The sequence below is a fragment of the Coturnix japonica genome, chromosome 1 (genome assembly GCF_054131305.1).
Source record: "Coturnix japonica strain WE chromosome 1, WE-NBRP24, whole genome shotgun sequence".
NCBI classification, from domain to species: Eukaryota; Metazoa; Chordata; class Aves; order Galliformes; family Phasianidae; genus Coturnix; species Coturnix japonica.
This window is the reverse complement of record NC_140663.1, coordinates 35,514,200-35,539,633: the sequence shown is the minus strand read 5'-3', so window position 1 is coordinate 35,539,633 and position 25,434 is coordinate 35,514,200. Positions and strand designations below refer to the sequence as shown.

Below are 25,434 nucleotides of genomic sequence, written 5' to 3'. Positions count from 1 at the left end.
ACAAGTCCCATTGCACGGCCTACCAGCATCACGTTAGCAATAGGACGTATGTCTTAATTTGATGTTCTTGAAGCTGTTCTCTCCCTTTGTATTTTGTTTGCTTTCTCAGCAAGACTGTAAGCTCTCCCAGCCGCTCCCCCTCCTCCGCTTACACTCGCTGATATGCCACAGCCACTGATTGATTGCTGTTTGTGTTTGCTTTGGACACTTCCAGACGATTGCTACTAATAACCAGCGCTGAATTCCTGACATATCTGCCCCATTCCTGCTACGAGGCAACTTCTATATGGTCCATCGTATGAAAAACACCGGGTCCTAGAAATACTGTGGGGCAGGAGCGGAATAATCTCCAAATGAATGGGCAGCTCAAACAGAGCGTTGTAGAAAGCCATCACACTACATTCTGCATGCATCATCTACCGCATTTCAGTGCTGGCCAAGCTCCTTACTCAGCTCTCTGAGGGCAACCATCAGCAGCACCCTGCTGTCCCATTGGGACAGCAGAGCGGGTCCACCACAGGGTGCATGGGACGGCCCAGAGAGCCCGGGGATTTGGTACTGGTCCTTCCCAGAAGCGAGTAACTCTTAGGGGCTCGAGGGCTGATCATCAATAACAAACAAAAGCTGGGAAGGTTGATGAAGTGTAAGTAGCGCCCACAGGACGCAGACAGACAGCAACTTGGAGCTGGTTTCTAATTACTTTTATGCTTCGATTTAGAGATACAGAAAGAGAAGAGCTGGATTGTCTTTACAGTGCCGAGGCTGCCATCTTTCAGAGGAGGGAGCAGGCTCTGCTGGAGCTGATAGTTCCTTCAGCTCTGGTAAAAGCTTCTTGGTGTACAAAGAGCTTTATATCGAGCACTAATGGAGGTCATTAGATGTCGACATCCAATCTGGAAGCTTATCATAAACACAGAAAGTAACAAAGGTGGTGTTATTCAGATAACTTAAGGTTATCTCAACCGTAACGTAAACCTCTGATATTACTTTTGTCGTATGGAGAGGTACAGGCAGCCCTTCATTACCAGATACCGGAGGTGGCACAACAGCTGTGTGACCCGGCAGCTCCTCGTTAGCTCAGCCGGTGGCGGCCCAGCTGACTCTGAGGCCGGCTGGAGCACAGCGTGACACAAACAGCACAGAAAACATCCAGGCCTGGCTTACATCCAGAAGGCGACATGAGCTCTGTCACACAACGGGCACGGAGACACCAACAGCACCTCTGGTTGAAAGCAGCTCATTCCCCAAAGGGCAAATGTAGGGGCTGTGAGACAGCAGGGAGTAACTCCATCGCCTACGCCGTGTGCTGGAGCACGTCTAGGTGGTATGTTATCTCAGAACATGTTTCCTAATGTAAGTCGCTTTACATTTGTCTACGTTGAATTTCACGTGCTGCTTTGTCAGCACCACCCAGTCTGGCAATGTTATCTTTCACTTTATCAATCTGTTTCTTTCCAGTACTTCACAGAATATCTCAAGTTGGAAGGGACCCACAAGGATCACCAAGTCCAACCCCCGGCTCCTCACAGACTGCCCAAAATCAAACCCTGTGTCTGAGAGCATTGTCCAGAGTTCCCTGAATTCCAGCACTTGGTGCTGTGCCCACCACCCTCTGGTGAAGAACCTGTTCCTTGCCCCCACCTTCCCCTCCCCTGACGCAGCTCCATGCCGTTCCCTCAGGCCCTGTCGCTGTCACACAGAGCAGAGCTCAGCGCTGCCATCTCCTCCCTGTGAGGAGCTGCAGCCGCCATGAGGCCTCCCCTCAGCTCCTCTGCTCTGCGCTGAACCAACCCAAGGACCTCAGCTGCTTCTCACACATTTTGTCCTCCTGCCCCTTCTCCGTCTTCATAGCCTTGCTTTGGACACAGTAGTTTTATGTCCTTCAGATACTGTGGCACAGTGCTCAAATCTGGCCCTAGACGGTACCTTTTGGGATAGAAAAAATGAGGGAGTGTTGCTCCTCAATAAACTGCTTCAAAGCTCTGCTGGCTGAACTCTATCACAAACAGCGAGGAGCTGTAGATAAGCAGAGTCATAAGGTCTCCTTTCCTCTGAAAGCACACGGTACAGAACACGAGGAGCAGCAACAAAACATCTTGCAGAGTGAGACTGCGAACTGTGGCAGAAAATGTTCTTTCCCAATACACCTTTGAAGTCATCTCTGCTGTCATTCTTATCCACAGCTGCACACTGGAGGCAGATGGCAATCTCTGCCTGCATTTCTCATAGTATGTGCTGAAGAATAAAGCTGACTTCCTTCCGTAAGGTTTTATTTTCCTTTCCATACTGCACTCCTCCATCAGTTTGATTAACAAACTTGGCTGCAAGAGACAATACCACATAGCCTGTAGAAACCATTAGTTTATTTATGGTTGAACGATAGCAGAAGTTCAAGAAGAGTAGAAACACAGACATAAATCAGACTAGAAGGTGTGCCCCTGGGTCTGATCTCCAGCGCTAACACCTGCTGATAAATCCAGCTATTACACAAAGCTCTGTTATTATCACTTGCAACATCCCACATCCGGACCTAGCACCTAAAAAATGGTCTAAGCAATTCGGTAACGCAGCAAATAGTATAAAGCTGATATTTCAGCAGAGGAGAGACTGTCAGGTTTGTATGAGTTTCCAGGCTGACCCACTGACCACAGTGACTCAAAAGATCACCATTAGCTGTCAGCGCATTACAGAGGTGCACCTTGCCAGCAGGTTAGCACTGCAGCACTAAGATCCACGGAGGGGAAAACAGGAATAATTTAATTAAATCCTGGAAGAAATAAGAAAATAAGAATAATGCTAAGGCAGCATGAGTGATCTGAGACGGGAAAGCGAGAATTGCTGCCAGGTGATGTGCAAGAAGAGGTTAAAAGGAAGAGTCAAGAGGGACAACAGTGCTACAGTAGAGGATTATTTTGCTTTTACAAGGAGATTTGGCCTCAGAAATATCTTGTAGCGTAGATGGGATTTTATAGAAAGATTAAAGAGGAGCTGCAAGAAAGTGGCTTGATGGGAAAGGTTTAAAGAGAAGGCTCTTGAAATTCAATGGATAAAAAGTAGAGCGGGTATTTCTGTGTAAAGGTGGTGGTAAGACTTAACAGAATTAAAGTAGTTTTAAGCAATGGCTTCTGTGGAAGAGCAGCACGTAAAGAGGCAGTAGTGAGCTGGTGTACTACGAGGTGTGAGTGAGGATTATCCAGTGGGTGAAAGGCAAAGCATTGGAGTGAGTTGAATACGTTTTGCAAGAGTGATAGAGCAAGTAGAGCAAGCGTGGGGCTGAGCAAATTTGCACCGGGAGAAGAAAGATGAAGAATGTTGGCTTCCAAGGGAGGGGAGAGCAGCAGGTAGTGCTTTGAGTGGGAGTTTCAGGGAAGCTCAGGTATGACATACACAGCTGGGGTGAAGTCAGATGCTGACATCAAGGAATGGGTGCCATTTTTTTCTGCCTGGAGGAATTCTACAACACACCTTTGCTTCATACACACTTCCATGTCAGATGCCATTCTATCAGACTGCCCCTCTGCTGCCATCTGTCAAATAGTGACAGCACGTAATGGAACATTGGTGGGAAGGTTCAGCCTCTACTGTCATACCACCAACATCTGCCTCTGATGTTGTGGGCCAACATAATAAAACAGGAGGCATTACTTTCGGAGCAGCCCTTGTACATTACTGCATTCACTACTTTATTTTCCAGCCCTTACAAAGGTCCGCTTCATAAAAGATTGTGGCTGCAATAAAGTTGTATGCGGAACCTTAATAAGACTGGGCAATTGGTTGGAATCTAGAGCAAGAACCATGATAAGCTGAAGCAACTTGCAGCCAAAGGAAGCAGCTTTAACGTGCTCAGTCCTAAAATGAACTTCATTTCCTCAAGATTTCAGGAATAAATGTTGGTTTCTATTCTAAACTGAAAAGATGAAGTGTTTGCTCTCAGCCTGGCAAAGGAGACCGCGATCGTCCCACCATGTCCTGGTGGTAATTTTACCTCAAGGGGAAAATCTCATCCCATAATAATGAATAGATAAAAAACAATATTTTAAGGCTTATGGACCTTCATCGCTATGCCAGCCTGAAACGTAGCTAATAACACCAACTGTACCTCCAGGCCTTAAGAATGTCCCCGAGATGGTTTTATGTAAGAAAAGGGAAAACTTGCAGCTCTGAAAACCGTTTGCAGCTCACTCAGCTGTTCTGAGTTGTGGCTGAGGAAAACACGCAGTGCAATACTTCAACTATTTGGGACTTTATCCCTGAAAGCTCTCCAGCGCACACAGCTTATTGAGATGCAAACATCTGACAGTCAGCGTTTTCGCATTGGGCACTCGGGTCCGGCCCCGCTCACCGCAACATAACTTCTGTTAATGTATAACAGACTGCGAGGAACGCAGCCTTTATTTATTTCTTTATTTATTGGGGCACACACACACACAAAAGCCAACACAAAACAAACAAACAATAAACCACCACAATGTTTTAACAGATTAAATATTAAGAAATGTGGCAGCAGCAGCCCTGGCTGTACACCCCAGGTCCTACAGGGAGGTGGGCAGATGAGAGGCTGCACGAGGTCAGCACCGATTGATACCTGGGAATGGAGAAGGGGCTGCCCTGAGAGCTGCAATCCTGGCTGTGCTTCTCCACAGACACATCATGATACAAAGAACAGCTCTGGAATGTGATTTTTACACACTGATAGCCAGGTGTGCAGGGGTGAAGCACTGGCATTGTCACACCAGTGTGATTCTCTCAATCTTAATCAGGTTGAGTATTAGGAAACATTTCTACTCAGACAAAGTGGGAGGCAGTGGCACAGGGTGCCCAGGGAGGTGGTGCAGTCAGCATCCCTGGAGGCGTTGGAGAATGTGTGTGTGTATGTTTGGTGGCCCTGCCAGGCAGGGGGGTTGGAACTACATGATCCTTGAGGTCCCTTCCAACCCGGGTCATTCTGTGATTCCATGAGAACTGTGTGGATATGGCAGGGAGGGGTGTGGGCACGGTGGGGCACGGTGATGGCTGGCTGGACTTGTGATCTGAGTGGCCTTTCCTAACCTTAATGGTTCTGTGGTTGATCGTATTGAGAACTGACACGATGGGTCCTTTTACCTAAATTGCTTTTTCTGAAAACAGAGCTCCGTGCTTTTGTAACTGTGAAGGTAAAGTGAAGGTAAAAAGGTTTCTCTGAGGATAGGGGGAGCTCAGTCAGAACTTCTCTTAAATCAGCTTTTTGTTAATCAATCTGTTAGAGTGAAATACAACCAACTTGGCTCTGCCAAGTCATCCTTTCCACCTGCTGATGGCTTCCTGGTGTCACACAGAACAACCAACCTGCTCTGTTTGGGCCATGCTGTCAGCCAGCAAGGCTAGAGGTGTGTTCTGCATGGAAAAGCCCAGCATCCCAAGTGCTCCAGGCACTGAGCAATGCTTTAGAACAAAACTGCTGCACCCAGAGAAGCCCTAAGCACCAACCAGAGCAGAAATGAGACAGAAGCAGAAAGTCCAAGCGAAGGAGCCATCAGCAGAGGGGCACTGAAGGTCGGTGGGGTGAGCACAGGGCAGAAAGGCGCAGGGCTAAAGAACCCTGGCCATGGATAGCACGGCAGGTTGCAGGAGCCTCCCATCAGGCGCTTGAGGCTGTTGTGCCGCTGCAAATTCAAGTGAAAGCGGAGCTTTGCAGACAGGTTTTACCGTGTCTTCGCCCATACAACGAATACTTTCAGACTCCAGCCCCGCTCCCTCTTTACACGCGTTCTTCGCCGTTTCCAACCCAGCGACATTTGTGAGCCGAGGGCTGCAGCGTCACCAACCGAGATCCCTCCCGGACCCCCCCTCCCCATGTCCTCGTTCCAAGCCACAAAACGAAGACGCGGAGCCGTTCCGTTCCCATCCTCCTGCCTTCAGACGGTGACCCCGAGTGCAGACGTGTGGGGAGAAGCGCGTACAGCGGGGGGCAGCGGGGAGCTGCGACCGGACTCAGGTGCGGCGCGGCCCCGGCCGAGAGCCGGGGGGCAGGTGACGGGCCCGGCCGCGGGTCACCTCGGCACTTTCCGCCCTCGCTTCGGCTCCGTCCGCTCCGCGATGGAGAAATGGGAGGGCGAACGGGGGGCAGCCCGTGGCTCGGCGCCGCTCCTTCCGGGCGGGCTGGGGGTGGTGCCGCTCACCTGGTGCCGCCGGCGCTGGGGATCGGCCGCCTCGGGCCGGGCGGGAGGTGAGCGACCCGCGGCCCCGCCTCGCCCCGCCCCGCGCACCGGCCCCGGCAGCGGCGTCGGGCGGGCACGGCAGCGGGCGGCGCGGTGAGGGCGGGTGCGGGGGGAGCCGGGGCGGCGGTGATGGGGAGCGGAGCCCCGGGCGGGGAGGGGGGGCTCGGCGGGAGGCAGGGCGGGACGGGCGGCGCGGCGGGACGCCTGACGGCCCCTTTTGTCTCTGCCCAGGGTGTTCGCGTCGCTCCCGGCCTCTCCCCCCGCCCCCGTCTCGCCCGCCCCGCCGGGAGCGCTCCTCCGCGGGCAGCGGCACGGCCGCCTCGGGGCGGGCGGCGGCGGAGGCGCTGCGGGGCGCTCCCGCCATCCACCCCGCCGCGAACATGGCGACCGGCGGCTACCGGAGCGGCAGCACCACGGACTTTCTGGAGGAGTGGAAAGCCAAGCGGGAGAAGATGCGGGCCAAGCAGGCGCCCACGGGACCCGGGGCTGCTGCGGCGGCGGGGGCCGAGGCCAGGCCGGCGGCGGGTCCTACCACGGCCGAGCCGCACCAACACCTGCCCACCGCTATAACGCCCCCCGCCGGCGGGGCCAACAACTGCCTCGGGCCGGGCCGCGCCGTGCCCGGCAAGGAGCCGCCGCCACAGGGCCCCGCTGCCGGCAGGGAGCCCGCCAAGCTACCGCCCGCCGCCGGAGCGCCCGGCTCCCCCGAGGGAGAGGAGAAGCCGGCGGCCAAGGGGAAGAGCTCCGGCCCCAGCGCCAGGAAAGGGAAGGGGCAGATCGAGAAGAGAAAGCTGCGGGAGAAAAGGAGATCCACCGGGGTGGTGAACATCCCGGCTGCAGAGGTGAGCGGGGCGGGGAGTGAGACCCGAGCGGGAACGGGGCGCTGCGGGGCAGCCCAGGTGTGCGGCGGAGCCAGGGCTCCGAGTGGGTGCTCAGGTGTGAACAGCCCGTTGGAACCCCAAAATATTCCCTTCTCTGGAAATAATGTGGTTGAAGGAGCGTTTTTGGAGGGCAGAGGAAGGTATTGTTTATCAGCCAACACCGCTGTCCTCTGCGGCTCGCTACTGGCGCTGAGCTATAATGCTCCTAGAGGAATTCGGAAGAATGATAACCGAGCCGTCAGCTTTTCTTTTGCTTTTTTTGTTTTTTCCCCCCCCCCCCTCAGTTAATAGGAAAACTTGAAACAAAGTTGTGTTTTACTCGTAGTGTTGCGTTAATTCTGGTGGTTTATCTCACTGTAGGGAAAACCGTGCAATCTGTTTTCTCTGGTTAATGGTACAGATGGTCGCAACGGCAGTAAAAGTGCTCCTGCAGCAGTAGCAGGGGGTGGAGTTGTGTTCTGCAGCCCCGGAGTCATTAACACTTGTTTCAATCCCATAAACGCGCTCGTGGCGATCGCTTCAATGCAGGGAGGTGCTGGGAGATGAACAGTGAGTGGTAGGAGCAGTGGCAGTGTTTGGAGCCGTGTTTCTCAGGGGTTGGTCCTGCACTTGCAGAGCCTACTCTGGGATGTGTGGGTGTGGGTCTTCCTGCTTTGGGAAGGAGGAGTGTGGTGAGTTTCTCAGCTCTCTGGCTTCAGAACCTGCCAGCTGCCCAGGCTCAGATGGTTGGTGTGCTCTGTGTGCTCCCCTCTACCCACCTCGTGCTCCTAACTAGCCCTGCTCTATTTCGTAGGGGCTTTGCACACTGCAGCTCCTTCTAGGGCCTCTTCTGCACCCCAAACTCCAGTCATGGCCTTTCCCCTTTTCCCCTCTCCCCGTGACTGGTGTGTCCTGCTGCTTTGAACTTGTGTTCTGAGCTGCTGTTCTGTGGCTGCGGGTGGTGCGGTTTGGGGTGTGCTGGTGGTTGGGTTTCACGTTTGTTTGTTGGGTTTGTTTTGTTTTGTTTGAATGTTGCTCTGAGGATTCATTGCTTTCCAGGAATGCACGTTCCTTGCTCAGCAACCATTGGAATCATCCGTGCCAGTTTGTTGCTGTAGCTGCTGCTGCCTTGTTAGGATGGCTGTCATGGTTGAGGTACTTGGGCACTGAGAAGCCCGACTCTCCTCAGCCTTGTGTTTCTGAGGCCTGACTCCTTGCAAACTTTCCTCCATACCGCTGCTGTCTGAAACCAGAGATTAACATCCCCATGGCCTTTGTAGGGTCCCGTGTCAATAAATGCAGCTGGTTGTCACACAGGGTGTTACTGGAGAGACTTGCTGCTACTAAGTGCTGTGCCTCGACAGGCATGGCTTTACGCAAAGCTCCTTCTTTTAAGTATTTTACGTTTATTAGATGTTTTTAATCATTACTGCCTGCATTCCTGAGCGTTATTTAACTATGGACACCAAGTCATTCCCAATGGTACATAACTTCAGAAGCCCACTGTCAAATATGAGTAACTACTTAGCAATGAATGTCTTATTTGCACTGTCTTTCTGTTTAGTCACAGAGGGAATGCTCTAAAGCATTGATTCACTATGCTCAGTTTACGTTCACTGGGCACTCTGATGGTGACGCTGAACTTGGACAAAAGAAGGCTGTGGTGTAGATGATGACTTGGAATAATTGAGCATGCAGTCTACAGCACTCCAGTTTCATAGAGTCATAGGACGGTTTGGGTTGGAAGGGACCATAAAACCCATCCAGTTCCAACCATCTGCTGTGGGCAGGGCTGCCACCCAGCAGCTCAGGCTCCATCCAGCCTGGCCTTAAGTGCTTCCAAGGATGGGGCATCCACACCTCCTCTGGGCAGCTGTGTCACTGCCCACTAAATAAAGATTCTTCTTCTAACACCTGACCTAAATCTCCTTTATTTAATTTAAAACCATTCCCCATTGCCTCATCACTATCAGACTATGTAAAAAGTCAGCTTCTCTTGTGATTTTAAAGCTCCCTTCAGGTACTGGAAGGCCACTTGTGGGAGATGCTTATTGCCTGGGAGCTTCTTGGCCTGGAAAAGAATACAAGAATGGTTTTCACCACTAATGAAACAGAACCTAATTTCTGTTGTAATACATTTGGAAACTTGAACGTTATGAAAAGTGATGGAAAGTTAAAGTTTAGGTTGTCTTGTATTGTTGAAATAGGCATTAAAAACGTTAGTTCTTCATTAATGATGAATTTCTGTTCAATAGGAAGGTGGTAGAGCTGGGTCTTAAACAGTTCCAGGTCTTAAAGTTCTTTTGTATTGAAGTCATTGGAGGTCAGAAATCAAAGGGGAAGCTGTGAAAACAAATGGCGACAGGTTGGGAGCAGGGACAGTGCCGTGTGTTTGGAAGCTGTGGTGGTAGAAGTAAAGAATGGTTCCTGTTTTCACAGCACTGGTGCTTATCTAAGCCCAGACTGCTTTGGAAGTTGGCTTCTGAAGTATTTGCAGCCCATTGCCTTCTTGGTGGCTGTGAGGAGTTTCTTGGTAGCTGGTCGAAACTTAGTAATTTGATTTGACTCTGTGGGATTTGGGCCTCAGTGCCTTGCAGTAGGTTGTGAAAGGTAACTCAATTGCATCTAATGATCATTACTACTAGTTTAGTTTTCTAAATACCGAGCTTAACAGCGTGCCCCAAACAAAGTGTTTTGTTCAGTATGTAGGTGTTCAGTTGGTGCAGGTGTGAAGTTCTGTGTGTAACATTTTTCTCACTTGGAGCAGTGCTCCTGTCTATGTGAGACACACACAGAGTTCCTGTAGTGCTACGCTCTGCCTATACAATGAAAGTGGTGTTTCCTATTGTAACTTTGCTGTCCTGCTGTGCTGCTGAAGGTGCAGCTCTGCTTCTGAATGTGTTTACACTGGGGGATTCTGCTGGCAGAGCTGTTTCTGAATCCCAACCAGACCAACAAGTGCTGTTGGTCCATCAGGAGAGGGGTGGTCAGCAGGGATAGGGAGGTGATCGTCCCTCTCTACTCGGCTCTTGTGAGGCCCCATCTGTTGTACTGTGTCCAGGTGTGGAGCCCTCAGTACAAAAAAGACATGGAGATTTTGGAAAGGGTCCAGAGGAGGGCCACAAAGATGATCAGGGGGCTGGAGCACCTCCCCTATGAGGACAGGCTGAGGGAGTTGGGTTTGTTCAGCCTGGAGAAGAGAAGGTTGCGGGGTGACCTCATTGCAGCCTTTCAATACCTGAAGGGAACTTACTCCCAGGAGGGGAGTAAACTCTTCAAAAGAGCTGACGATATCAGGACACGGGGAAATGGTTTTAAGTTAAAAGAGGGAAGATTTAGGTTGGATGTTAGAGGGAAGTTCTTCACTAGGAGAGTGGTTAGGCCCTGGAACAGGCTGCCCAGGAGGTTGTGGATGCCCCGTCCTTGGAGGTGTTCAAGACCAGGTTGGACGGGGCCCTGGGCAACCTGATCTAGTAAAGGTGTATGTTTGGTGGCCCTGCCAGGCAGGGGGGTTGGAACTACATGATCCTTGAGGTCCCTTCCAACCCGGGTCATGCTGTGATTCTGTGTGATTCTGTGCTGTTGTGGTCACCTTTGTAAGAAGGGGTGCATGTGCAGTCAGCATCGTGGCTGTCCTAGTGGGGCAGTTCTGTGGTTGGTTTTGGTGTAGTGTGCTTATGGCTGAAGTTTACATTTCTCACTTAACCAGCTGCAAGCCATCTAAATTCAGAAGTGTTCTTCTGTAAATAACGGGGTGATAAATGTTTTAACAAGGTGTAAAGAACTTGGATCTGCGTATTTTGCAGGTGGAGCTGCCATACTTAAGACACAACAGTCTCCTGACCTGTTTTGTAGGAAGTATTAATACAGTAAAAGACCTACACTGTTTCCAGTGTAAGCTGTACATCCTATGCTGAACAGAAGCAGCTCCTGCTACTGGGGGAGCCCAGCGCTGAGCTGTGCCACTGACAGAGGCTGCTGCGTTCCAGTTGGAAGAACCAAAGGAAACTTTAAATGCCAAATGTGTCAAGCGTAGCGATTACTGAGTAGGTTGTAAAGCAACTGAAAGCCTTCTCTGAAAGGCTGGAAACTAGAGAAGAGTGCGGAGTCCTGTGCTGGTGATTGGAGCCTTGTGAACAGAAGTTTCCCTTCAGTAGAATCCTTTGCAGCAATTCCCTACCTAAGGATTAAGTTAAGTGGAAGAACAGTTCTTGCCCTAATGGGAAAGCATCTTTGTATTGGCCAGTGTCTCTGAGCATTTTCCTTTAAAGCAGCTTGCTTCTTTTTCACATATGTTGGGAGAAAAATGTCTTAATAAGACACATTCAGGAAAAGACTGGGGGGGAATGCATATTTCCCAACCACTGATCCCATCAATGCAGAATATTAACGTTGTGGCAGAAGTCTGTAATGTATTTATTTGACCTGGATGACCTTCCACCACCATCCTCCCACTTGCTTTGTCTAGTGAGCGCATTCATTTTACTGCTGTTCTATTTGCGGTTCTTCCTTCAGACGTGGATGGGTAAACGAGGCATTACAAACATTTTCAGACTCTGCTGTGAAGATTATTTACATCCATTCTGCTTCACCATCGATACCTTTGTGAATTCTGATTTTAACTTTTGCTTCCGGGCAACCTGTGCAAAGGGCACATTCTTTATCTTTTTCCCCCATTTTTTTTAGCTTTAATTCTTTTATATATTTATTTTTTTTGCTTGTGTTTATAGGCATTTAATATCCTGACTCTTAGCTATGCAAGGGGAGGTGTTTGCTCAAGTCAGTCATGTCATAGAACATAGAAAAACCTTCCAGATTTCTATCTAGAGCCCTTCCCACTCACTGTTCATGCATTACTTTGGGTTAAGGCTGGACAGTGCAGTGGTTTTCCATCTGAAAATATACCCAGAAATAGCTTGATTCCTTTTTGTGTGATAGGGATAACTTTATTCTTGCTATTTTCATAGAAGGTCAGACCGTAGGCCAGTGTCTACAGCTGGAAATCACAGGACTTGACCAGAAAGCACTGATTCTTTTATGCATATAGTTCATAATTCCAGCGCCTGTTCCTGCTGGAGTGGGAAAGAGTGATGGAAAGCATTCAGAAGCCACCAGTTTCCCCTCTGATTCTCTTGTCTGCATTTATCTTTTAAATGCAATTTTGGGAAGGCTGGTTTGTGAAATGACCCTTTAATAAGTAGGTGTATTTGGAAAACATTATTGTACTCTCAGCTTTTTTTTCGCTCTCCTGGTTTTGGGATGAATCATCTGAAATGATACCGTTATTAGGTGGAAATTAAACGTAGAATAAGTAAAGAATTCTTCAGGAAGTAAGAAGAGTGCTTAGCTTGGGTTGTAATTGATGGTTGAAGGCATCTTACTTATCTGCCTTGCCAGTTACTGCCTTTTCTTGCCAGTCTGTCAATAGTCCTAAATAAATGTCGATGTTGACTGGTTGAAGAGAAATATTCCTCTGTGTTCTTTCTAGGCTGTTTCTCTTGTACTCAAGGCTGAAATGTCCTGTCCAATTGTTGCTTGTTCCTAAAGCCTGCTTACAAGACAAGATACATCTGGAGCAAAAAAAAATTGTAGGGCAGAGAGGAAACAGCCCATCAGCTGTGGGTTTGTCCACTTCTGCCCTGACATAAACATAGGAGCATCTTGCTTTTCAGTGGAAATAGGCTGACTTCAGTCTCATTGCGTAGCAGAGGCAGAGAAATGCGGGTATGATAAGTTACATCAGTTATCACGCCAAAGCAAACATGCAGTTCTATAATGGCAGTCAGCCCTTAAATGAGGTCTAAGAGAGGTGCAGCCAGGCTCCATCCCTTCCAGTAGCACAGGTGAGTTGCCTTCATTTATGCTCCCAAGGCTGACTGGGTCTTTTGAACACTTAGGTGCTCAGTCAGTGGTTCAGGCCGTGGTGCAACAGTTCCCATACAGTAGCAGAGATGTTTTCCAGCATTTGTATGTAATACTAATGGGCACAGAATCACAGACAGTTATATCAGCTGGAAGGCGTCTCTGAAAAAGTCATCTTGTTCTAATGTTCTGCTCTTAGTGGGGCCAGTTCTTGTCAGGTTGGTTAAGATTTGCCTCATTGACTTTTGAGTATCTCCAGCATATTGAGGTCTGTGGTGTGAGCAGTTCTGCTTACCAGCCTCTCTACCACTCTCCACCTGTTCTGTATCCACTGCAAACATCTTGGGAGTACCGTCCATCCCATTTTCAGATTGTTAATAATGATACTGTACGCTATTGGCCCAGATGCCAACTCCTGAAGGATGCTGTTTTCCCCGGCTGCCAGATGAACCTTATAGTACTGCTTAAAACCTGCCGAGTCTAAAGATGCAGCCAGTTTTCTGCCATTTTTTTGTTCATTTATGTGGCCAATATTTAACCAGTTTGGCTTTAAGGGTGCTGTTGGGCACCCGAGTCAAAGCCTTCCTTCTCTCCTAAGTATTTGAAGGAAACGTTCAACATTTCTGGAATGGTTGGTGTAGAACTTTTTATGAGAGCTGCTGTTACCGATGCAGCCAAGTTGTTGCAATTGCTGAGTGAGAGAAACTGCTTAACATTTTCTAGTTTTTAGTGACCTCACAAGAGATGAGTATATCGTGTAGCTTTGTTGCGTTGTCTCAGGCAGATGAGTTACTTGGAAGAGTAACTTGAGATAGAATATCATGTCATATAATGGGAGCTGGGATTGTTCGGTCTGGAGAAGAGGAGGCTCAGGGGTGACCTTATCGCTCTCTACAACTGCCTGAAGGGAGGCTGTAGTGAGCTGATGTTGGGCCTCTTCTCCCACGTAGCTTGCAATAGGTCTAGAGGGAATGGCCTCATATTCCACCAGGGGAGATTAAGGTTGGATGTCAGGAAATACTTCTTCAATGAGAGAGTGGTCAGGTGCTGGAATGGGCTGCCCAGGGAGGTGGTGGAGTCAGCATCCCTGGAGGTGTTCAAGAAATGTTAAATGCTGTACTGAGGACTGTGGGACATATTGGTGAGAGGTGGATGGTTGGACTGGGTTATCTTAGAGGTCTTTTCCAACCTTGGTCATTTTATGACTATGGTCATATGTTTTCCACAGAAAATCTCATATTTAATTAAGGAGCAATATTATAAAGCCACCTAAAATTGAGAGTATTCTAACACAGCCATCCTGAGTGAGGAAGAATGGGATTCAAGTAGAATCCAGCTTTGCCATCTCATCTCTCTCATATACCTCAGTCAGCTGGGGTGATGGGTTCCTTTTAGTACCAGAAGGAACAAATTAGAAATCTGAAATACATATCATCCATACGCTGTGGCTTGGCTACTTGTAGTGAAACTACACTAATTCTACTTGTTAATTCCCAAAGCTGTAAGTAAATTATAATTAATTCTTTATTTTCTCTACCGTAGGTTCGGTTGACTGGAAAATATTCCTCTCAAAAGAGGGCTGCTGGTGTTTTTTTTAATAAGAGTCGGATTTGCCTGAATTGGAAAGTGTGGTTTATTGGTGATTTATATCTTTATAGCTATATATAAATGTATATATGTATAAACACATATACTTATGAGAACTACTTTAATATATTACATTTTTCCAGCACTTTTAGTTAATTTCTCTAACAAAAAGTATGACCCTTCTTCCTTTGTTCTGTAGATGGAGTTTTTTGTGAGGATACAGAGCAGTAAAAAGAATGGATTAATTTCAGCAGTCACCAATAAATCACCAGAAGTCTTGTGAATTAGTTTATGATTTCTCCAGACTTGTGTTACTCTTTTCCTTTCCAGCAGCGTTTCTATACTTTGAACGTCCTCTATCCCAGATGTGTTACTTTCTAAAGAGCCAAGGTGAACAAACCAAACAGCCCTCAGACCAACTAACCTCAACTCCTCCTGCTCCAGGCAAGAAACAAAATGCCCCCTGCACCTCCCAGCTGCTCATCTCAACTCAAAATTCAACTTGTAGATGGGGCAGACTGTCTTGTTTTGTTTCATTTTTTGCTTTACGTGTTGCAAATGTTCATGCTTCTTCGATGACAGTTGAGTTTGAGCACATCTTTCTTATGTTACTTTACCTTTTGGTGGGATTTTATTTTATTTTATTTTATTTTATTTTATTTTATTTTATTTTATTTTATTTTATTTTATTTTATTTTATTTTATTTTATTTTATTTTATTTTATTTTATTTTATTTTATTTTATTTTTATTTTATTATTTTTTATGTCCCAGTAAGAGCTGGTGGGTAATAGATCCCTTTTGCAAAAGAAGAGATTAAAACAATCTCCCCCCACCCCCAAATTTTAAGTTAAATACGATAATGTGAACTGATGCAAAATTGGCTCAAACTTCACTTTTATTTCTCAATTGCCTCTTTAAAACCTACATATTTTCTGCATCTTTCTGCAGCTCCAAGCGTACAGGGATTTACTGAAAGGTCGCTGTCAAGTGTTCAGTTCCAAGGAAGTTTGCACTGATTCCTTAACACTGCCTTTGTGTTGTCTGGTTTGTTCCATCTGTGCGAACTTTTTATGGTGAATGTTTTTCTCTGCTGCTTTTTTCTTTAAGTTGGAGCTGTGTATTTAAAGACTTCTCAAATGGAGGACCGTAGGTGGATGACTGTTTGCAGTGCTTTACAAGGTCATGGGAAATGAAAAGAAAAACCACAACTCTAATGTTTTGTTTGGGGATTTCACTGTGTCTGATCTGCATGCATGTCCTTTTTGGAAAGGATTCGTGGAACTTTCAAGTCTCTCACTCTAGGCCTGCAAATGCCATATGCAGCTCTGTCTTATAGCTGTTCTGTACAGCAGTGGCATCACCTTAAAGCAGCCAGGTTTTGTGCGCCTGGGAGGAGGTGTGCTTTAAGAAAAACAACCATCAACAAATACACTGAAGTAAGAAACCTGTAGTGAGGCAAAATACGAGTCAAGAGTGTATTTTACCTGTCTCAGCTCTTGCCTATTTCTGAACCAAAACATGAAGCAAATATGTTGTAGGCATAGGCTTTATGCAGTAATTGCTTTGTAGTCCTTTGTCATTAATGAGACAGAACTATTTTTCATATCTGAAAGGCTCTGTACATTGTTTTGAACTTCTCGAAGCCACAGACTCGTTAGTAGAGGAGAGACTTGCAGAAGTGTGGATTGGGGCAGCACTGTGTGCCTTCTGCCTGTGGACATTGAAGCTCTGTTGAGGTTGGGAGGAGCCTCAGGTCTTTAGTCAGACCTGGTTGCTCAAGTCTTAATCCAGTCAGACCTTGAAAACCTTCCAGGGTGAAGACAGCACGGCGTCCTTGGACTACCCTTCCAGTGCCTCACTGTCCTGATGGTGCAAATACTTTCTCTTCTGTTTGATCAGAACCTCTCATGTTTCAGTGTACATTCATTGACTCTCGTTCCCTGCCACGCATGGAGCCTGGCTCTCTGCTCACCGGCTGCCTGAGATGACTGGAAAAAAAAGATGCTTTTGTTTTTTTTTCAGAGCACAACTTATTCTGCTTTATTCTGTGGGAATAACAGGTGCTAATGGGATTTGAGGCACAGAGGTAGGATAGCTGGGTAAAGTGCTCAGATATGGAAAAACTGTTGTGAATAACTACTCTCTGTATGGCAGCTCAGCCAAATACATTGATCACCAGAGACCAGAGTGGTAGGCAGCAGAAACTTGAGATGACTTCTCTCTAACTGTTCATCTTCACAGTCACAGGAACCTCTGTGTGTCCTGCCTGTCTGCTGCTTTTATGTGTGAATTACATTGCGTGCAATTTGTAATTCAGTGTTTGTAAGAACATGGAGTTTCAATCGATACCTGTGGTCATCTGGATCAGCCTCTTCCCACTGAGGTTCACATAGTCGCTTTTTAAAGCTTCAGATTGACTCTTTCAGTACACTGCAGGAAGCAGTAATGATTATAGTGGGTCTGACCAAGGAGCTGCTTAGCTCGGTGTCCTGCTCCTACAACATATAGATAGGTAGTAAGGAAAAATATTGCAGAAATGTTGGAATTTCCCATGAATTCGTGTCCTACCTTCTTGACGGTTTTCATCTTGAAGACTTGGAGCATCTGATTCAGATCACTAAATAGACAGAAATTCTCTACCAAGTACTTTTCAGTCTTCCTTTAGTGCATGAACTGTTAGTATATTCAGTACATGTTTGGGCAGGGAGGTCCACATTTCTAGTAGCCAGTACTTATGATGAGCCATGCTTTCGTGATTATTATTTCACTGTCATGCCCCTAAAACCCAGCACATTACATACTACCCTCATTTCGTGACCTTTGCACGCTGGTTACTTCTACAGCAAGGTTAAGAGTTGTTTTTTCTGATGTATTTATTTAGGATTGCTGGGATTTCAGATCTATTCCTGTGTTCCTATTTGACAAGCTGTTATTCACTGTTTGTTTTTTTGTTTTGTGCTTTTTTTTTGTTGCTGTTTGCTGCTTTTTGTTTTGTTTTAGTATGTGGTTCATCATTAAGGAGTGTGCACTATCTGATACATCTCATGCTCTGCCAGAACTTCGGATTAGCTGAAGGTGCTAGTGAAAGCATACATGGAGATGAGTTTTCACCCTGCAGATCAGCTCACATGCACGTTCCCTTCTAAGACTTACTTTTGGAAGTATTAATTTGGGTAGATTTAGAGGTTTTTTGTATCTTCTTCTGGTTTGTTTGTTGTTTTTTTCTTTTTGGAGACTCATGCCCCAACTCTCATAGCACTTTGAATGAGAAGTTTACAATCCTCATCATACAAGTTCTCGCACAGCCAAGTTCATGCTTTACTGACCTTATCCTTATCAGAATTTGTGCTTTTGAATTAGCTATGTTGTTAAAGACCTCCTTTAAAATGGAAACCTAGTTATCTTTCTAACTGGATCAACTTGTGGTGCTTTAATACAGACGTCTTTTTCAGTTACCAAAATCCAACATCCCAGTTGATTAGTGATTTGGTTAACAAGTCTGTGTACTAAAGCATCCAGAAGTACCTGGGTTGGTTTTTTAAATCACGTAAGCGATTGGCTTGAGCTTTAAACTGTCAACACCCTTTTTCCTTGTGTATTTTACCTTTTACTTTCTGTGTTGTGTTCTGGGCAGAGCAAGAGAAAATTGACATAAGCATTTGCTGATTACTGATGGATTTTTTTTTTTTGCTTGCTTCTATGTAAAAAAAATAAACTGCTAAGCATAGAGACTGAGAGTTCTGCGTTTACAAACTGTATGTGTGTAAAAGCTGTGTAAGAAGTCAGTTCCTAATGACTGAGGTAGTAGCAAAATAAGCGATTGCAATATTCATCCTTGAATGGGTCATTAATTTTAAATAGCTTTTTAATTGTTTACATAGCGCTTCTTGTCTTGTTCTACTCCCTTCTTTAAGCCAGCAGTACCAAAGGAAACTCAGCTGACCTACATCTCTTCTAATTGGTAAATATTATGGGTGTATTTTTTACTTGTGCTGCTGTGCAAGTTTTGTCTGTTAAATCCTGTCTAAAATGAGTGTTGTGACTTCAATCTGTGTTCTTGGTGAAGCTGGTATCTATCAGAATTGCCTCTAGAGCAGAAAGTCAAGAACGTGTCTTCCTCTTATTTTCCAGGAGCGTGGTAGGCTTTTGTGTAAATAGTAATGTTAACCTCTTACATACTGAAGTTAAAGTCTTCTGTGAAGCCTGATTTGAATGCAGCCCCTCTGTATTTTAGAACGTGGGAGGGAGAGTGGAACGTGGCAGATCTTGGTCTTGCTGCAGGTTGTGTTCTAGGCCCAGCACTAAGTGGGGCTGCTCAACCTCTGCTTTGATCAAAGCCTGTTGTACAGCCAGGTGTTGAGTCTAAAAGTTCTTAGATCCAAAAGTGCAGAAGCGCTGTGTAAATTGGACTGCTGACTCCAAGATGAAAGATTTAGTTTTTAATGTGTGTGATGTTGTGCTTCAAAGAAAATGGTATGACATTGTCATTTCAATTAGACCAAAGCTACAGACATCTGTAACGTACTGTGACGTGCTGAGTGATTTAAAGTGTGAAAGAACAGACAGAGAGATTTTGTGGAGAAGTCTTTTGGGTCCATCCCTAAAGGAAAGCAGTGAAGCTGTGGTTGGATTGAGATGCTGTACGTTAATATCTGATGCCAAAAACTTTATTTGAAACAAATAAAAAAACTAAAAAGCGACAACATTAATTTCTGATATATAGTGCTGCAATGAGATAAATGAATGTTTGGGGCTTACCCCATCAGTTTGCAGGCTTGTAATTTTTATTCATGGTGTTTGAGCACACAGAATAGTGAAAAGCAGTGCTGGAAGTCCAGCTGTGAGGTGCAACGTGAATGAGGCATTGTAAGCAGGTTTCTTTCATGAAGTTATTAAATGCTATTAGAAAACTCAGAAATGTGGTAAATTGTCAGATTTGGGAAACTACAGCTGGATGCGTAAAGAGTTTGATGTGCTAAGTGATGTAGCAAAGCCTTCCAGCAACGTGTACTGGGACCGAATGTTTTGACATGCTTGGCAATTAAATCATATACATAGGAGCCTGCATTTCTGGATCAGCATAGCTGGAGTCCTCGCATATCTGAGAGGATTTCCCATTCACTCAATTTCTCTACTCTTCATTTGTTGCTATCGAGAGAGCCTTCAATCCCACATAATGAACTCTGTCTAGAAATGCATAGAAACCCTAAAGGTAATTCTTTGTCAAAAAGAAGGTAAACTAAAAATGAGGAAAACTCGTACAGTAAGTGCACATAAACTTGTAGCCTGATGAAAATGGTGTGCATCGTAATTATCCTGCATGAAAGAATGGCACCCAGGGCAGCTAAGTTTTACAGCAAAACATAGCGCTTGTTTTAGCCGGAGGCAGAAGCCCATTATCTGTCAGTTTACAGACAGTGTGCACAGTCTAAAACATAAGTAGGTGTTTTAATATAATCTCATTTTGCGGGTTCGCTTCTTTCAATTAGGAAAAAAAAAAAATCGGGCTCGTCAGATGTCAGATCAGTTTTTGTCAAACCTGGCCAGAGGCAATTTGAACGCAGGTGTTGCTAAGCAGCTCAACACTAGAAACCACTGCTGTTAGCATGTTACATTTTTTATAAGAAGCAAGAATGTTTGTGAATCAAAGCAAAAGGGATTATAAAGGGTATGTTAATGTACTTATGCATGCATGAACTGTTCCCTGCTGTCATTCTGCTTCCCTTTTTGATTCTTCATGAACTTCTCTGTGTTCTGTTTATTGAGAAAGATTTGGAGGTTGTTTGTATGTTCTAAGGCTTTCAGTACTGTTAGCTGGCTCACAGGGACTGGAAACCGAAATCTGAAGCCTCAATTCTTTATGTGGTAAGCTTTCAGTTTAGTTGTCTGTTTTACTGTGATGGGGGGAGTAGACATCCCTATCGCTTTTTGTAAGTTGGTACAGCTTATTAATTTAGATTGAAGCTTGTTCTGCTTTGGGATCCCAACTGCGTGGATCTGGGAGGACTGTGGTGGTGTTCATGCACTGCTGAACCTCAGGGCTGCTAAATCCCTCTGACCTGACCTGGCTCCATCTGGAAGGTCTGGGAAATGGGATGCACTGATGTTCAAGCTGACTGTCAGATCTTTGGATGCCAGCATTGCTTCTCATTTCCAAGAGCGTTTAGTGCACTTGCTATTTGATTGCATGAATATAGGGATGTTTTTAAATCTGTGCAGGTTTTCCATTGAGTCGTGCACCTGAGGAAGTAACCATGGACTTCACCTTGGAAGAACAGTGTTAAGAAGAGTAGGTTTTGTATCACCAAATGGTGATAAGGAACAGTAGCTGACTGTAGCTTGACGAATAAGAAGCATTTCTCATTTGTTTCCAAGTACAGCTCTGATCTTGCCAATAGCAGTATTAAAATAATAACTTTGGGACACTGCAAATGTATTCTACAGTAGCAGGTAGCTTTTAGTCATCGATACAGAAGTAGGCTTGTGAAAACTCTAATGAAATATGAGAGGGGTATCTGACAGGGGAGGCATAACATGTGTTTGCTAATTAGCCTTGCATTTGTAGGAAAGACTGGACTTTTCCCCCTTTAAATTAAGCTCAGTACTCAGATGTTTCAGATGTCTTACTGGGATCTTCTAGTTGCTGAAAGCTCAAAGCTTGTTTGACTTCATGTGATGGTGAAAGAAAGGCCGATCTTGCATTTTAGATGCACCTAAATGAATTGCATGGGAGTAGCTCGTGTTGTAGCACCTTAAAGAGGTTGCCATGAAAGGACTCAGCCTTTATCTGTAATTTAGGCTGGAGAGTATTTTGTTGATTTTTTTTTTCCTTTTGTGTGAACTTCCTTTTGTGTTTTTAAGTCAGCATTGCTCTTATCCTAGAAGATGAAGAGAGCCGTTTAAGGATGGGGTTGCTGTGGAGAACCCAGTGTGCTGAGGGATTAGGGGCCTGTGTGGGATGAGATGCGGCCTGTGATGCAAGGGAGCTCTGGGAATGCAGTGCTAGGCCATGGGTGTTTGTGCACAGAAACCTGCCTCTGAAATCTGCTCTGCAGCTTCTCCTAAGTGAAGGTGATTCAGTGTGGAAGGGCCCAGGCTTTGAGTCACCCATGGGTACATGCCATAGGTAGTTCCCCCCCCAAAAAAGGCTTTAAGTAATAGGTTCTATCTGCTCCTTTTTGATACAGAAGCAATTCATTTGAAAGCAGAGTTTCTGCAGTTCACTTGGTAGTTACAGAAATCTGCTCCCTAAGGCCTACTGGCCTTACAGACACTGGGACAGGTTACCCAGAGGCTGTAGTTGCCCCTCTGTGGAAGCATTCAAGGCCAGGCTGGATGGGGCAGTTGGCTGGAACCAGGTGATCTTAAAGGTCCCTTCCAACCCAAACCATTCAATGATTCTGCCTCTGTAAGAGGACATTCCCGTCATCAGTTGTAGCTGCAGGTTTCATTTAGAGTGATCTCAGAGTGGCATGTTCAGTCATGCCATAACTGTATGACAAACAAAATGCCTGAAGCTGATAGCAGTGACAGCAAATGGGGACTATCTCCTAGCAAAGAGGCGCTGGCTCGTAAAACAATCATGTTTCACCCTTTTGTCTCCCATTCTTTTGTTTTCTTTCTTTCCTCAGCATTCTGGCACTGTGAGATACAGGCACTGGTATGCACTGGTAATTAAGAGGAGAAGGGATGCGAAGCCTATATGCCCAAACAAGTTCACTTGAGCAGGTTCTTTATGCAGAACTGGCTTATTTTTTAATTATTATTTCTGATTTGTCTCCCAACCTGTTCATCCAATTCTGTAAGCAATTTGTTTCTGACTAATTTTTCATAGCCTGTTAGTGACAGTGTCTACTTCTCTAATCAATGCATGATTTGTTGTTGTTTGTTCTCAACTATAGCATCCAGTTTAATTAAATGAAGCTGATTGTTTTCATTAGTATGTTAGCAATTTAATAATTAAATTCATTGTGAGTCTTGAGTTTATACTTGAGATTTATTTCTTATTTGTTGCTTCAGGCCTTCATTCTTAGCACGAGTTTGTAATGTTTTGGAAAACTATGCTTGTTAGTGAAATTTAATATTAATTACCTCTTGAGGTTTTAATGGATTGGGGTTGGTTGGCTTTTTTGAGGTTTGTTTTTTAAAAGACCGTGCCCTGGGAACTTTGAAATCTGAAATAAAGCATCCTTTCAGACTGTGAATGCATATTGCGTGCCTTTTACTTTTTTTTTTTTTTTTGTCTCCAGGTATGTCTGAGGTAGAGCAAAGGTCAAATGTTAACCATCTCCTCAAGTTACGCTTCAGATTAAGAAGACGTGAATGTCAGGAATTTGGAGGATTGAGTTTAGTGAGGCCAGTAATGTCAAAGTATTAGCTGCAAATGTGAGGAGGGGAGAAGGGAATGTAGCGGGAGGGGGGAAGTGGATGTTTTAGTGGTATTTAAATACATTTCACTCAGAACAGGCAGTGCATAACAAGGGAACGCAGACCTACAAGTGTTGGGATGAAATTATGTGTTTGGATTTTGCTTTTAAAGAAAATATCATTAATTGGGAAATGTTTTCAGCGTGAACTAAAACGTTTGCTGTTGTTCAGTGCTTCTTTGTTTTTTTTTTTTTGTGGTTGCTCTTATTTTTGCTCAGATGTCTTAACACCTCTGAAATTCTGCAGATTGAATAGTGGAACTGTGATTGAGGTTTACTAATTTTTTTTGTTTAATTGGGAAGCTTCCCAAGAATGTGCTTATTTTCTGCCTAAATGCATTTGCTGCTTATAATTTTAATGAGTTTATAGATGAGTGAGTTTTACTTTCAAGACCAATCTTCTTCAAAAGATGGAACCATCCTTGAAAGGTAGATTTATTTCCAAGAGCTTTGTAAAAAGCCATTTATCTCTAGAAGCCTCTTTTCATTGTTCAGAACGTAATCCTCTCCTTTAAATACTTCATCTGTCAGTCAGATTGTTTTATACACAGCAGTTAGACTGAATCCCTTGGTTTTTAGGGAGCGCTGTATTTGAAGGTATCACTGTGGCTGAGTCAAGTTTTGCTGCAGTGTGACTATATGTCTACTGCTGCTGTCAGCTGATGTCCAACAAGAACTTATCAAGAATTCAGTCTGTGCAGTTTTTATGTTGACATTTTCTCCTTTGTTGTGTGGATGGTTCCCACTCCTGTAGTCTTTAGGAGAACTGCATAGCCCCTTGATAGTATGTAGTGAAGAGGAAGGTGCTGTGAAGCCTGTGCTTTTTTTACTTGAGCTTAATATTTGAAGGCAGTCACTATTCCCAAGAGAGACTTCAGTGGTTTTATATGTTGCTCTGTGTTGCCAGATTTAGTCTTAGTTCCAATTTATTTATTTATTTATTTTTTGGAGGGGGGTGGGGGGGAAAGAAAGGCTGTATCAGTTAATTTCTGGCATAGATCTTACTGTGTCCATATGCACTGCCCACTGTAGTTATTGACTCCAGGTGTATTTGTTTTAAGCAAACAGTTCTTTCCTATCTAAGTGGAGCTTTGGGGAAAATGATCTTGAGAATAACCTTGAGAAGTTACTTTTTAATGAAAATAAAGTTGGCTTCATATGCCTTGTTGGATATCCAGGCATTGTGGAAAATAACTTACTTTACTGGTGATAGGTGAGTTTGTACTTCAGTAATCAACGTTTTGTAGACAAATACAAATCCAGTTTATTAAACTCAGTAAAATTCGTATTTGTGTTGCTCTTATTTGTATCATACTTCATCAGAAGTCCTGCCCTAGTAAAACATACTTCTCAGAACTGGGGAGAAATAGGTTTGAAATCGCTGCAACTGTGTGTTGGTCAGTTACAGAGCTGGTTTTTACACCTGTGCCAGAAAGGCAGTTGGACGCCATCATAGGTACTGTGTAACTTTCCAAATGGCCTTCATTGGACTTCAGTGCAATGTAGAATGAACAGTTAAAAGCTTCACTCATGTCTGTTGTCTTCTTGCTAGGACTGTTCACTTTGTCTGTTATCTGCGTGAAAATCATGCATGTTTTCTCTGTTTTCCTTACAAGATGAGTGTGCTGATAGCTTCTGGTTTTTTGTTGTTATAGGGAAGGAGTGCTAAAAGTAATCTGTTATCAACATTTTTCTTCTGCAGCTTTTAATTTGTGTTCATTTCTGTAATTTAGAGAAGTAGTGAGTTGTGACTTGGCTGTATTGCGCATACAGGTGCTTGTAAATATACGTGTGTGTGTGTAGTCAGCAGAGTAAGAATTGAAAAAATCAAAGCAGGAAAGAAAACTATAATAGAGCAGCTCTCTCTTCAGAGCTTGCTAATTTATAAAGCAGATTTTACGGGAAGAAGCATACATTTATTAAATATGTACATTTTAAACAGTCTGTCTTTCTCCGTTCTCCTAGTGAATTATAGACTATCAACTTGCTGTGTCAGAACCATAAAACGTGAGCTTTCACAAGCTTTTCCTTTTGTGTATTCAGGACCATTTTCCTACGTGTTCTTGTTAATAAATGTGTCTGATCACATTTGCTTTGATTTTCTTTTTCTTTTTTTTTTTTTTTTTCCCCCACTTTTTAGATACTTTTTTGGATTTGTGCCTGAGTTCTCTGTACAAAGCTTTGAATTGCAGAAGGTTTTTCTCTGGAATTAACTTAAGAAGGAGACATTAATATACACTGTGTCCAATTCTGGACTCTCCAGTTCAAAAAAGACAGGGATCTCCAAGAAGGAGTCCTGCCTTGTACCACAAAGATTGTGAAGAGCCTGGAGCATCTCGCATGTGAGGAAAGGCTGAATAACCTGTGTCTGTTCAGCCTGTGGAAAAGAAGACTGGTAGGAGAGTCTGATTAATGTTTGCAGATATCTGCAGGGAAGTGGGAGGCAAGTGGATGAAGCCATGCTCTTGGTGGTGTACAGCAACAGGACAAGGAGCAATGG

General features: G+C 44.9%; 1 protein-coding gene across 2 annotated transcripts in view; it reads left to right on the top strand.

Moving 5' to 3' along the window:
• Positions 1-3,290: 3,290 nt before the first annotated feature.
• The window catches only part of PAWR (pro-apoptotic WT1 regulator), a 69,763-nt gene continuing 47,619 nt past the window's right edge, over positions 3,291-25,434 (top strand). Inside the window, exons 1-2 of one of the 2 annotated variants that reach the window (XM_085537564.1) lie at positions 3,291-6,205; positions 6,429-7,039. In XM_085537564.1, coding sequence (XP_085393690.1) covers positions 5,833-6,205; positions 6,429-7,039 — 984 coding nt within the window. In that variant the 5' untranslated portion in view covers positions 3,291-5,832. Of the gene's footprint in view, positions 6,206-6,243; positions 6,291-6,428; positions 7,040-25,434 lie in introns of those variants that run through there. The other variant, XM_085537569.1, reaches the window with a different exon arrangement.